The following is a 12,227-nucleotide window of genomic DNA, read 5'->3' on the forward strand; positions in this document are numbered from 1 at the left end:
TTTGAGGTGTGTTAGGAATGGGATTGCTGTGAGAGGCAACTTGGTGAAAAGAGGAATGAGCATTGATAATAGATGTCCAATGTGTGGCGAGGAGGAGGAAAGTCTCGAGCTTATGCTTCTGTGGTGCCCAACTGTGTATACAATCTGGAAACACTCAGTGTTACGCCTCGACACACTCTCTGAAGAACAGAACAATTTTTGAATGTGGTGTGTGGGGATGAAGGAAAAAGTCACGGACTCAAATTGGTGGGATATATTCTGGTGTTTGGCATGGTCAGTTTGGTTGAGAAGAAATTGCTGGTGTTTTGAAGGAAAAAGAAGACTAGACCTCGATGTCATTCACAAGGCTGTTAGTCTTGTTGGGGAATATGAAAACGCAAATGAGAAGCTTGCAATTCACCAGCCTATTCAACCCCTGAGTTCATCTTGGAAACCACCGCTGGAAGGCTCTTATAAGCTCAATTCTGATGCAGCATTTTCGGGGTAGCAGAAGGTGGGTTTGGGAGGGCTCTTGAGGGATTTAATTGGTGATGGCGTGCTGCTGTGTGACTGAAGGTGCCTTTGAGGTAGACGTGGGGGAAGCTATGGCTTTGAGGCAAAGTGTAATTATCGCTAGAGAAGCCGGTTTTAGCAAGCTGATTCTCGAGACAGATAATCTAAAGCTCTTCCATCCCTTGAAGAAAGGCATCATCCCTCCAACAGCCTTTGGAAACATGGTAAGGGAATATCTTTCGAATTACCCAAGGATGTCAGCAGGTGTCTTACTCTTTTGTCAAGAGGTCGGGAAATGGCGTAGCCCATAGTTTAGCAAGTTTAAGTTTTAATTTTAGTGAGAGCCGTATATGGCTTGAAGAGTATCCAATGGAGATTTTTGAGTCTATTTGTAAAGACAATGCTGTTTTGATGGAGTAATAATATGGTGTTTGTTTGGTTTGTGTCAAAAAAAAAAAATAAAAAAAAAAAAAAAAAAAAAAAAAAAATAGTGTGAAGCCATATGAACAATTTTTTTTATTTATTTTTTATTTTTTTATTTTTTTTTTGGAGGAGAACTTACAAATTTATTTATTTTGCTCTGGTTTCACATTCTTGTTTACCTTTTTTTTTTTTTATCTGTATGTATGATATTAATCAAGCTGTATCCTTCAATTCCTTGATCAATATAATGTTCAATTCAATATTAAAAAGATTAAGAAATTGACAATAAAACATAATCATCCTAAAAAATTAATAAATTTTCACTTAATAATTTTACGCTTTCAAATTTACATAAAAATGATAATTAATTATGTAAAAGTCGCAAAATTCAACCTTGTAAAAGTAAATGGAATAACTCTAAAGATAGGAATAAATTTTTTTCATATATCCTTCATTAAATAAATATTTTTTTCATATATCCTTCATTGAATATTAAATACTTCGTAAATATTAAATAAAGACTAAAGTATTTTCAGCGCCCTTGAAGAAATTTGTCAAGATCCCCACCACTGAGATATGCAGATCATCTAGGGCACAAACAGGAGCAGCTAACAGGATGTTCATACAGAAAAACAACAAATGCAGAACTTAATGCCCCTTGTCGAAGGCAATCATTCTCCTCCCAGAGCCAAAATCATATCCCTCTCATGAAGACCTGATGCTTGCTTTCACTGTACCTCCGATGCCAATTTTGTCCATGGCTTTTTTAGCCTCTTCACTTCAGTCAAAATCTGATCCAACCCAAAATAGATTCAGGATCATTGGAAAATAGATATGGCCCTGCATATGCACGACAATAAATCGAATTGTGACAACCAATGGCAATTGAGTAGATCAAAAGGCAAGGTTACAGGTAAAGCAGAGCATGTTAGACTGGGAGGGTGTAATAAGTGATGACAATTGGACTAACAATATACGTAGGAGCATTCTGCAACAAAGAGAGTACGAGAATTAGAAAAGGGGCAAGCATTGAGACAAACAAATATGAACCCAAAAAAGTAAATTGATTTATTTTAGTTTTAAAAAAAGTAACTCAAGTAACAACCCATAAAACTTGTTTGGGAATGCAGATCCTGCTTGATTCCTTATTCAGGTTCTTTCATGAGTGCATCAAGTCCCTAACCATACTAGTGTTACACCAAGATGTTGTGGAATAAAAGACCAATCTCTTCGACAGATAATTAACTAAAAACTTAAAAGTACCTGACATTTAACAGGCTCCCGAAACGCGTTCATAGGATTATTGTGCCTTGTATAAGCAAGCTGATCACCTAGTGGCTGTATAAGGCCACTGTATAATTTTTCATCTTGGAACATAACAACTATTCATATAACCAAGCTAAATGTCAAGTTTGATTTCAGAAGAATCATGCTATTTTATTATGATATTATAGCATAAAATAGGGTAATCAGACTTTCAGATGATGCAAAGCTGAACAAACTTCTCTTATTTAAATTCAAGTAAAATTTAGCCTTCAGGGATTAAAAAAAGAGAAAGACAAAAAGAGTAAACCTAACGAGAATCTAAGAAACAAAATTAAATTAAGAAATCCAATACCCCAACATAATAAAGAGAAACAGCTAACAAGTTATTTCAGATAATTGAGGACATAACCAAAGTAGCGCAAATCAGAAAGAACTTAACCAAAGGAGCAGTACCAATCAGAAAGCCTTAACTAAAACCCAATGAGAAGATATTAACCAATGCCATGCTGATCAGTACGACTGATAAAGTTAGGCTCAAATCAAATTTGAGAGTGTTCAGTGCAAAATGTTCAACCAAAAACATTGAAGACTCTGAAGTTACTCAATAATACAGAAATTGTTAGATGTGAAAGATCTAAAGCCAGGTTAGAGTCCATGCAGAAGTAAAATACTGAAACATTCTTTTGGATGCCACCTTACCCACTGCAGCAGATACACAGATATTCATAGTCTCCTGAACAAAAATATTCATAGTATTTATATACTAATGCATCTGTTATAAGTGATTGTTGAAGATAATGCTGCCAAGTCTAGTTGGTTACCATAAGAGACTATGTCCTCATTTACCTAGTAGGTTCAATACTATATTTTGTTGTCAACACTAGTATATAATACATAGCCTGTACTTTGTCACAATAAGCTAATCATGGGAGCAGCCAAAAGCTACCTTTGTTATGATCTCAGCTCTTTTCTAAGCGAAGTATGGTAGGAGACCTCTTCTCTTATTGAGCTCGGCTGGTATGGTTGTGTCCCTATCAATTTTGGGCCTTGGGTCCATGTTTCATGAGCAATCAGCCCATATGCTCAGTTGGGCTATTGTTGTCAGCGTGATCGCAGTTTGTGCTGATGTATTTTTTTTCTTTTTTTGCAATGAGACTTTGGGCCCAAGGGATGAGTTTGGCGGTCTCTGTAAATAGGTAAGTCAGTGGTGTAATGGCAAATTAGCAATGACATTTTTATGAGTATTACAGCAAAGATTAGGGTAATGTTCTTTGAATTGGGCGAAATAATGGTGTTGGGAAAAGTGTTTTTCTTTTTTGTTATGCCAGGAAGTAAAAGGTAAAGCTTGGAGGATACAGATTAACAGTTTGAGGATAAGAAAATTAGTGATGAAGGAAGAGAATCAGTGAGACTGGAAAAGAAAATACAGTAAATAGTTGATGTTAGATTCAAATAATCCATGTCCCATATACTTAAAATACATCGATTTTTTTTAAATGTAACTTAAAATCAATTACAATAGCAATATGGCTGGCATGCTATAGCAAAAAGGGGCATGCACTGAGACAAAGCAAGAGAGTAGAAGAGAGACTATGAAACAAGAAAATCAACAGATATGAACACACACACAAAAAAATTATTTATTTTTTAATTTACTTTTTTTAAATATAATTAAATTAAATTAGGAAGAACAAAAAATAAGTATCTGACCAATCGAGCTAAACCTATATTAATTGTGAATCCAATTTGATAAATTCGGTCTCATAAACCTTTGATTTTCTACAAAAATTTGAGCTAAACCCAAATCATTTAGACCCCTAGTTTGAAACTTCTATTTTATTTATTTTATTTTATTTTATTTTATTTTTTTTTTTTTTTTTTTTGTGAATTAGCACCTTAAGCCGAATTCTGAAATTTCTTTTCTGGTGTTGACCACTCACGTGCCATGCACATGACCACTAAAAACACCCTTTTCAACTGCATCACCACCCGACCCACAAATGTCGGCCCACCGAACCTCTCCATAATCCATCCAACTCCCTCAAAAGTTTAAAACCACCCAAACACCTCTAAAACCAATTACACACCGCAGAAAAACCCCCTAACTCCCTTTAAACCACTTAACCACCACCATAACCACCCACCTACCTCCAAAAATCACTCCAATAAAAAAACCCTAACGTCCAAAACAACGTCAAGAAAACCACGTCATCTACTTCGAAATCAAGTTCACCCACTCCCAAAACAACTTGGAAAACTTGAAAACTAACACTTACCCTAAAAACAACCTCAATCAACAGAAAAACCCACCAAACAATTAGAATTAAAATAGATAGAGATAAAAATAAATAAACAAATAAATAAATAAATAAATAGCAATAAAAATAAAAAAGGAGAAGAGAGAGAAAGGGGTAGTGAGAGGGCAGTGGCAATGTTGGTGGGACTTGGGAGAAAGAGAAATAGTGATGGTGGAGAGGAAAGAAGAGGTGGTAGTCCAGCCAAGGAACGAGAAAAAATAAGGGTTGAGCGAAGTTAATGTCAAAAATAGTGAGTCAAAGGGTGAAATCCGGGCCTATCTAGGCAAAGGTGGTCTATTGACTTCATACAGAAATAAATAAATAAGTAAAATTTGAAGGTGGTTTTTGACAGAAACCCAATTTTAAAAGGTGGTTTTTGACTGATTTTTCTAATTTATCAGAAATTGAAATTAAACCCAAAAACCTAATATTTTACATGAAAATCACCCACAAATAAAATTATGAAGAACATGAAACAAAAGGTACCTAACATCAAATGGATTAGCTGCAATCGACAACTATTGAAAGCATAGGGGCAAAGGAGTTACAAGAAAAAATTAGGGTTTTGGGTGGAGAGAGAAAACCTTAAGCGCTTATGCTTTCAATAGTTGATTCGCTTGCATCTACAGAAAAAATAGGGTTTTGGGTGGAGAAAGAATTCTTTAATCTCATGGAAAATAATGGGTGATTCGCTTTTTAGAGTCAAGAATCCTAAAATGTTAAGCGCCAACAGTGTAAGTGAAATTTTATTGGGAATTTTAGCCCTCAATTACTCAATCTGGTGCTAAGAAGCAAAAAGTCCCCCCCCCCCCCCCCCCCCCCCCCCGCGCCCAAATGAAAAAATAAAATAAAATAAGTTTGTTTCCAGCTTATCAAATAACTCAAGTGCAGAGTTGTCACAATATCAGGCCTCACGTAACATCCAAGATGTATGTGTATCATCTTTCCCTAAAAGGCTATCCACATACAAGGTACAAATTTCCTAATGTTATTTTATTTCGAGTCACATCATTAGACTATTGGAGCACTCCTTTTTTAAACTTTAACTAGCAAAAAAAAAAACAGTTAATAACAAACAGCCAATCATTTTCAAGCCATTCTAGAGTCGAGCTCTATTTGAACCAAGGAGAGTCGAGGCTTAAGTTTGGAGCTTTTGAGACAAGCTCGAGTCTAATTCACATCATAAACACCCTTGCCACCACAATTTTACTCAACAAGATACACTTGAGCTCTTTTTATTCCGGTGGAAATTGTTCGAGTAGAAAGTGATTGTTTTCATTCATTTCTCCATTTTCTTTTGCTTGTTTTGTTAATTCACATCATAAACACCCTTGCCACCAAAATTTCACTCAACAAGATTATACACTTAGGCTCTATTTGTTTTAATGGAAATTATTAGACTAGAAAATGATTTTTTCATTCATTTCTCCATTTTCTTTTGCTTGTTTTGTTAAAGGGGGAAATCGATTTGTCATAGGTGAAAAGTTACTTATTATAGAAGGAAAACTAATAACCTTTTGTAAAAAATGTATGTGGCGTATGCCACATTTTCCACGTTACTCCTCACTTCTCTATTTCTCTCCTTTATCCTTCCCCTCCCTTTTACTTTCATATTTCTTTTTTCCCATAAGTTTTCCTATAATAAAAAAAACAAAGGAAAACTCTTTTCACAATAATGTTTTCCATTAAAATTGTTTCTTAATGATTTTCCATGAAAAATATTTTCAATCAAACAATCAAAGCCTTAGATTAGTTTTTAAAAAAAAAGTCGAGGTCAAAGCTTCCTTACACACACAAATTTAATGCTTTTAACAGCCTACTACGCAAATAATACTTCCTTCCGTATAGCTAATCACACACATATATTACACCAATTTGAAATTAACTCAATATTTCCCAAAAGTAGCAAATAATTCGGCCACGTTACAAGGCAATCCTTTTCTAATATGTTTCACAACATAAAATATCTAAATTATTCCGCAATAAATATGTTACACATGTATAGAACTAAAAATTCTCTGTGCTTTTAAAAATTTAATCTGTTTCGGATATGAAAATTTATATATACAAGTATTTGGCATACCAGTGTACCAATTTACCTCCAGCATACCACACATATTGTCAAACAGAATCCAACACTTCAACAGTTATATAGCACAAAGAGCACACATGCAAACACAACAGCAACAATATCAAGCTCTCTGATGCATGACATATACAAAAGACACAAATCACAGTATGACATTTTGTACAAAGGAAAAAGGAGACGTAGATCTGACAGCAAAATAGGTATCCAAGTTACAAACCTCAGCGCATTCCGAATATCTCTTGGGGTGGATCATACACAGAATGCTCAGGAAAAAGTTCCTCAAAATCCTTCTTAACTTTGTTTCTCAAAAGTGGATGTGGCAAAAGACCTTTCATTAAAATCCTAAATGGCAGTTCTGCTGGAAGTTCTGGAGCCTTCAGCATGTCCTCGTAGATGTTCATAGCATCTGCAGGGGAACCATCTCTTAAGAAGCCTCTGATGACTTCAGTATATGTTTGAGAATCAGGAAACAACTTCTCTTTTTTCATGTCTTCCCAAAGTGTCGTCACATCATCCATTCTTTTAGATCTCGCCATTGCAATAATCAAGTCCTTATAAAGATAGGTATCAGGATGATACCAGTCCTGCTTTTGAATTACTCTAAACACCTGGTTCAAGAAGATAACCATTAAGATAGCTATTGGGGAGAAAAATTTCTTTTCAAAAGTTTCCAATGGCCATTTGTATACATGATTGAGTAGGTCACATAGAATGAAATAAACACTGCTAGTTGTATAGAAAGAGCAAACTTCCTAGAAAGAGAGTAGTCATTTCCCTACATAGATGGGGCGTTTGTAGGAACGGGAAATTGGACAATAGAGACTGGGATATGGAATGGGATTTGTTGTTGGGAATTCATTTAAGGAAAGAAAAAAGGGATCAATGCCTTGTTTGGTTGTAAGAGGTAAATGCAACTAATTTTAATAAAGAGGACATATAGCCGTTTCCAAGCTTTATTCCCAAACCCAAGAATTTAATAAGGGAGGGGAGTTTCATCCAATTGAAATCAAGTCCCACTTCTACCCTAAACTCCCACATACCAACCACTAACAGAGAGACACAGATTTGCAGAGCATCCAATTGCATCTGCAAATCTTTGTAACATTTATTAGGACTTAGCATATAGTGATATAGCTGTCAGCATCTTAAATATTATACTTGCAAAACTTCACTTTTCAAAATATTAGAAATGAAAAGTTCACAAAATGGGAAAAAATAAATTCCCTCATAAATCACTAGATCTAAGTGTCTTGTAAAAGCGCAAAACTACTCACAAATAAAGCATTGAAATTAACAGAAGTTTAACTCAAAAAAGGTTTGGCCCTATTAGATTTTATTTTATTTATTTATTTTTTTTTTTTTTTTTTTTGTTGGGAATAATAGTACTTCAAATTTCAAATATATATATTCAGGATCTCAAAGAAAGTCAATGATTGTTCGTTCATTGAGCTTTGATAAAATTATGCAAAGGAGGAACAGCCTGTTTAAACTTTAAAATCATTTCTTGTTCACTCTTCATAATGTGGTAAAGAAACATTCGAAGAAGAGATTCACACTAAAGTCATCATTATTCATAGCCAAAAGAATGGTAGGATCGAAAAACTGGGTCAGGGAAGTCAAGATACTTCTCGAAGTTGCTACAAGAATTTGACAGACAAAGAATGGCCGACTTTATCAGAATGATCATCCGTGCTTCTCAAAGTTGAATAAATTTCCAAAGCTGGAAACAGACCCTAGCAAATAGTAATTCTACCAACCAGTTTTCTAACTCAAGTCACCACATTTGACTTTCAGCTAAACCCACCTGAAATGTTCTACAGGTTCCTTGTGTAAAAGTCACCATATACTTGCTTCAATTCTTAATACAAGCAGCAAGTTGACTCTATTTTTAACTCATTACAAGTCAACTTGTTGCAATTATTGATAAACGGAAGAAGTACTAAAAAACGGAGGGAATAAAAGATGACAAATGAAACAAAGTGACAAATGAATAATTTGGATAGCACTTTCATAACTAGTCTTTAGCACTAGATGTTTTTATATGATTAAAACATAGCACAAAACATATTTACAAATAAAAATCTAACCAAATCTTCAACAGGTCGCATCTCAACTAAAGGATGTCCCAAACTATACAGGCCACTATACAACTACACTAAGGCCCCGTTTGGTTTAATGTAAAATGTTTTTATAGAAACGATTTTCCCATTTTCCTTTGTTTGGTTTTTGAAGGGGTGGAAAACAATTTTACCAATGGTGGAATATTGCATCCTTGATGATGGAAAACATTTTCCTTTACAAAACAAGGGAAACCATATTTTCCTCCTTCTTCCTTACCTCCTTTTTACTTCCCTTTCATCCATTCTCACATTTCCACTCCTAATTATGAATTTTCTTGAACTTTTCTCGTATGCAACCAAACAAAAGATAACTTATCTGCCAATTGTACTTTTCCTAGAAAATATGTTTTCATGAAAGCTAATTTTTCATATTTTACATCAAACCAAACAGGGACTAAGTTAATATGAAAATTCCCAGCTCTAGCCATTATTAGAATTTGAAGCAATAATACCATAATAAGATGCTTGTAACCAAATTGTATCATGAGTAATTACGATTTTTAAACTCAACAACTTAAAAATAACCCACACCAGAATCAAGAATTATGCATAAGCTGTATAAGCGATTGCAAAAGCTGTATAAAAGAATAAATGATTCAAGAATCATGCAAAATTAAAAACCCAAACATCAGAATCAAGCGCAAATAACCACACAAACTTCACAATCATGCGCAAATAAAGAATAAAGCTCAAGAATTTACACAAAAAAATAGAATTCGAAATCGTAAGACAAACCTTGAGGGCCAAAGAAACCTCATCTTGTCGCTGAAGTTCAGAAAGAACAGCAATCATATCCATCTTCAGAAGCCTCAACACATGATTTTTGACAAATTTATCAAGCTTCTCTTCATCATCTTTAAACCTCTTCAAACCCAGAATTACAAAAAGAGCCTCTTTTCCAATTAACTTCTTACCCCTCCAAAGAGGACCTCTTGGTCTACCATCGTGGTATTCTCTCTCCAAAATTAAGGAAAACCCATTTGTTGGTTTTGCTATATCATTCGAATCCAAGCTCGATAAATTAGGGTTTAACAACGAGGTTAAAGGCTGATTAATGGGCAATGTTCTGTTCAATTGATGAAGAATTAGAGGGGATAAAAATGGAGTTTTTGCTCTAGCAAGGATTCGAATCAACATTAGTCGGAAATGAAGTAAGACAGAGTTGATAGTGAAGGTGAAAGAGGTGGTGGTGGTTAGTGAGACTGAGAAAAACACAAATCAAACAGTCAAACTTATCAAATTACTTTGGATTTGTTTTAAAAAGAGAAAACCCATGTTTAACGGGTGAAAACGTGAAAGGAGTAAACCCGTGGTTTGGAGAGTGGTATATGTTTGGAATCATTGATGTTAAGGTGGTATGAGACTATAAGTTGGAACTTGATACTTAATAGCTTGTGAATTCTAGAATGAAATCTCATCGTCTTACATGTTTGGTTTGAAAATTATTGAAATGAAGAATCAATTCCATTTTTTTCATTAATCTTTATTTTAATCAATTGTAATTAATAATAAATTTAATTATTTTAGGGAAAATACCATGCTTTATTTTAACTATATCATTATATACAGAGACGGATCTTTTAAGGGCAGACAAGGCTTTGGCCCCCCTTAAAAGTTTAGCTTAAAAGAATTAAAACTATTACTTATCCGTGAAACTAGAAAGCCCAAGTAATGAACCAACCCCATATTCTATTGCATTTGCTAAAGCCCAAACATTAAAAGCAATCAATCAATCAATAATCATCAATTCAATAATCTATCTATCTATCTATCTATAATAATTATACTAAAATAGGGACACTCGAACTACACCTTGACACGTGTCACTTTGATGTTAAAAATTTTCCCGCTTAATTTTTCACCTCTAAATATATCAACTAAATCAAATATTATATGAAATGAGGTAATATAAATATTATATACTCCTAATAAAGAATTATGAAAAGATAATGATATTGCATAATATAGAACAATCTTATAATCTATAAAATCGAAGATTATTATTTAACTAAAAATGTACTTAAGAATATTAGTCTACTAACTATTAGTCAACTTTTTTATTTTAGGTCAACTAAAATATAATTAAGAATCTACATATATGTAAATATTGATCTTATGTAATATTTTTGCCAAATAATATAGTTCGTAACTAATGTTAATTTTATGTGATAAATTATTGTCTAAAATAAATAAATTAAAAAATCTCATCTTTGAAAAACTTTAATCATCCTCTGGTATTTTTGTTTTGATTTGCTAATCTAATGTGTACAAGCCGCTATAACTTGTCCAATGAAATAGTTCTTTTTCAAAAAAAATAAAAAAAAAATCAAGATATCTAATTTCTTTTGAAAACATTCAATAACATATTTCATAATTAAATCTCAATTCAATACTTCCCTTTAAAAAAAAAAATTCTCAATTCAATACTAAGAAATTTTAAAGAGAAAAAACTTACCTTAATTACCTAGAATTGGATCGAGATTTTCATATCCCGGGATCTCCAGAAATCGAGAGGTAACTAGAAATTGTTTATTAATTAAGTAGTGTTACAATTTTTTTTAGGGAAAAAAATGATGCTAAAAAATGACTGTCAGTCTCTATTAAATGGATGAATTTATAATAATATGATGCTAAATTTTATTTATCTTAGGTGTAATTTTTAATCGTTTTAGGACAACGGACTTAACAATGAATCTACAATATCCATTGTATACCCAATTTATTTTAAAGTTTGTGACCATATTATGGAATGGAGTATGGAATAGAATTTTTTTTTTTTTCTTTTTTCTTCTTCTTTTTTTTTTTTTTTTTTTTTTTTTTTACACATGTTTTATTATGTTGATAAAACTAAAAGTAATTGAAGGGTAACATATGAATGAGAATGAGTCACTATGATCTAAAAGGTAAAGTATGTAATGATCATAAACCTTTTGATATCTCTATTATTCCTAAATTTTTTTATTTGATCAACATCAAATTAAATTTATGACATGGCCGGGGTAATGTGATAAGTTTGGTACACATTATAATTATGTATTAGGCTTACTTTAGTTGATTTTGTGAGATTTGATATAGAGCTTTTTAAACCGTGCAATAGCACAGGTACTATACTAGTTATATACTAAAAGACACACCGACAATGACACGTGTCAATTTCTGCTGTGTCCTTAGTATATTTTTTTTAAAAAAAAAAATTCGAAAAAATAGATATATAATATATGCAAAATATTTTCTTCCAAAATTAAGGGAAAAAATCAAAAAATAATAATTATATTTATCCACTTAGATCTAGACATATCTTAAATTCTTACATAATTAATTACTTTTTAATTGTATAATGATTAATTATAGTAAATCATGAATATATATGTTTTGGGTGTTTTCTGGTCCCTCGGGAGAGTTACGTCATCAAGACTGGTCCGGCGCGGTCTGTACCTACAAAACACGAAGACTCCGGTTGGTAGGAGCTCCACCTTCGACGATCAAGTTAGTATGGGTCTTAGAAGATGAAAAGGTGCGGAAAAGGTAAAAGTGAGATCT

General features: G+C 33.1%; 1 protein-coding gene across 4 annotated transcripts; it reads right to left on the minus strand.

Moving 5' to 3' along the window:
* Positions 1–1,214: 1,214 nt before the first annotated feature.
* LOC145589549 (protein THYLAKOID ASSEMBLY 8-like, chloroplastic) lies at positions 1,215–9,921 on the minus strand. 4 transcript variants are annotated; one of them, XR_014101722.1, is made up of 4 exons: positions 9,423–9,921; positions 6,785–7,175; positions 2,179–2,253; positions 1,215–1,755 (listed from the first exon to the last, which is right to left on the minus strand). XR_014101722.1 is itself a non-coding variant. In XM_081646164.1 (3 exons), the coding sequence occupies exons 1-2, from the start codon at positions 9,822–9,824 to the stop codon at positions 6,786–6,788; spliced, it is 792 nt and encodes a 263-aa protein (XP_081502290.1). In that variant the 5' UTR covers positions 9,825–9,921; the 3' UTR covers positions 1,215–1,706; position 6,785. The 4 variants fall into 4 exon arrangements, 2 of the variants coding, with proteins under 2 accessions (XP_081502290.1, XP_081502289.1); XR_014101721.1 differs by having other exon boundaries at positions 2,179–2,297; XM_081646164.1 differs by lacking the exon at positions 2,179–2,253 and having other exon boundaries at positions 1,215–1,706.
* Between the last annotated feature and the right edge of the window lie 2,306 nt (positions 9,922–12,227).

This window comes from Chenopodium album, chromosome 17 (assembly GCF_948465745.1).
Source record: "Chenopodium album chromosome 17, dcCheAlbu1.1, whole genome shotgun sequence".
NCBI lineage: Eukaryota > Viridiplantae > Streptophyta > Magnoliopsida > Caryophyllales > Amaranthaceae > Chenopodium > Chenopodium album.

Coding starts and splice junctions, on each gene's coding strand:
- LOC145589549 (XM_081646164.1), bottom strand. CDS start 9,824: ATGTTGATTCGAATCCTTGCTAGAGCAAAAACTCCATTTTTATCCCCT. Junction 7,176..9,422: donor AGGTTTCTTTGGCCCTCAAG/GTTTGTCTTACG, acceptor TTCTTGAACCAG/GTGTTTAGAGTAATTCAAAA.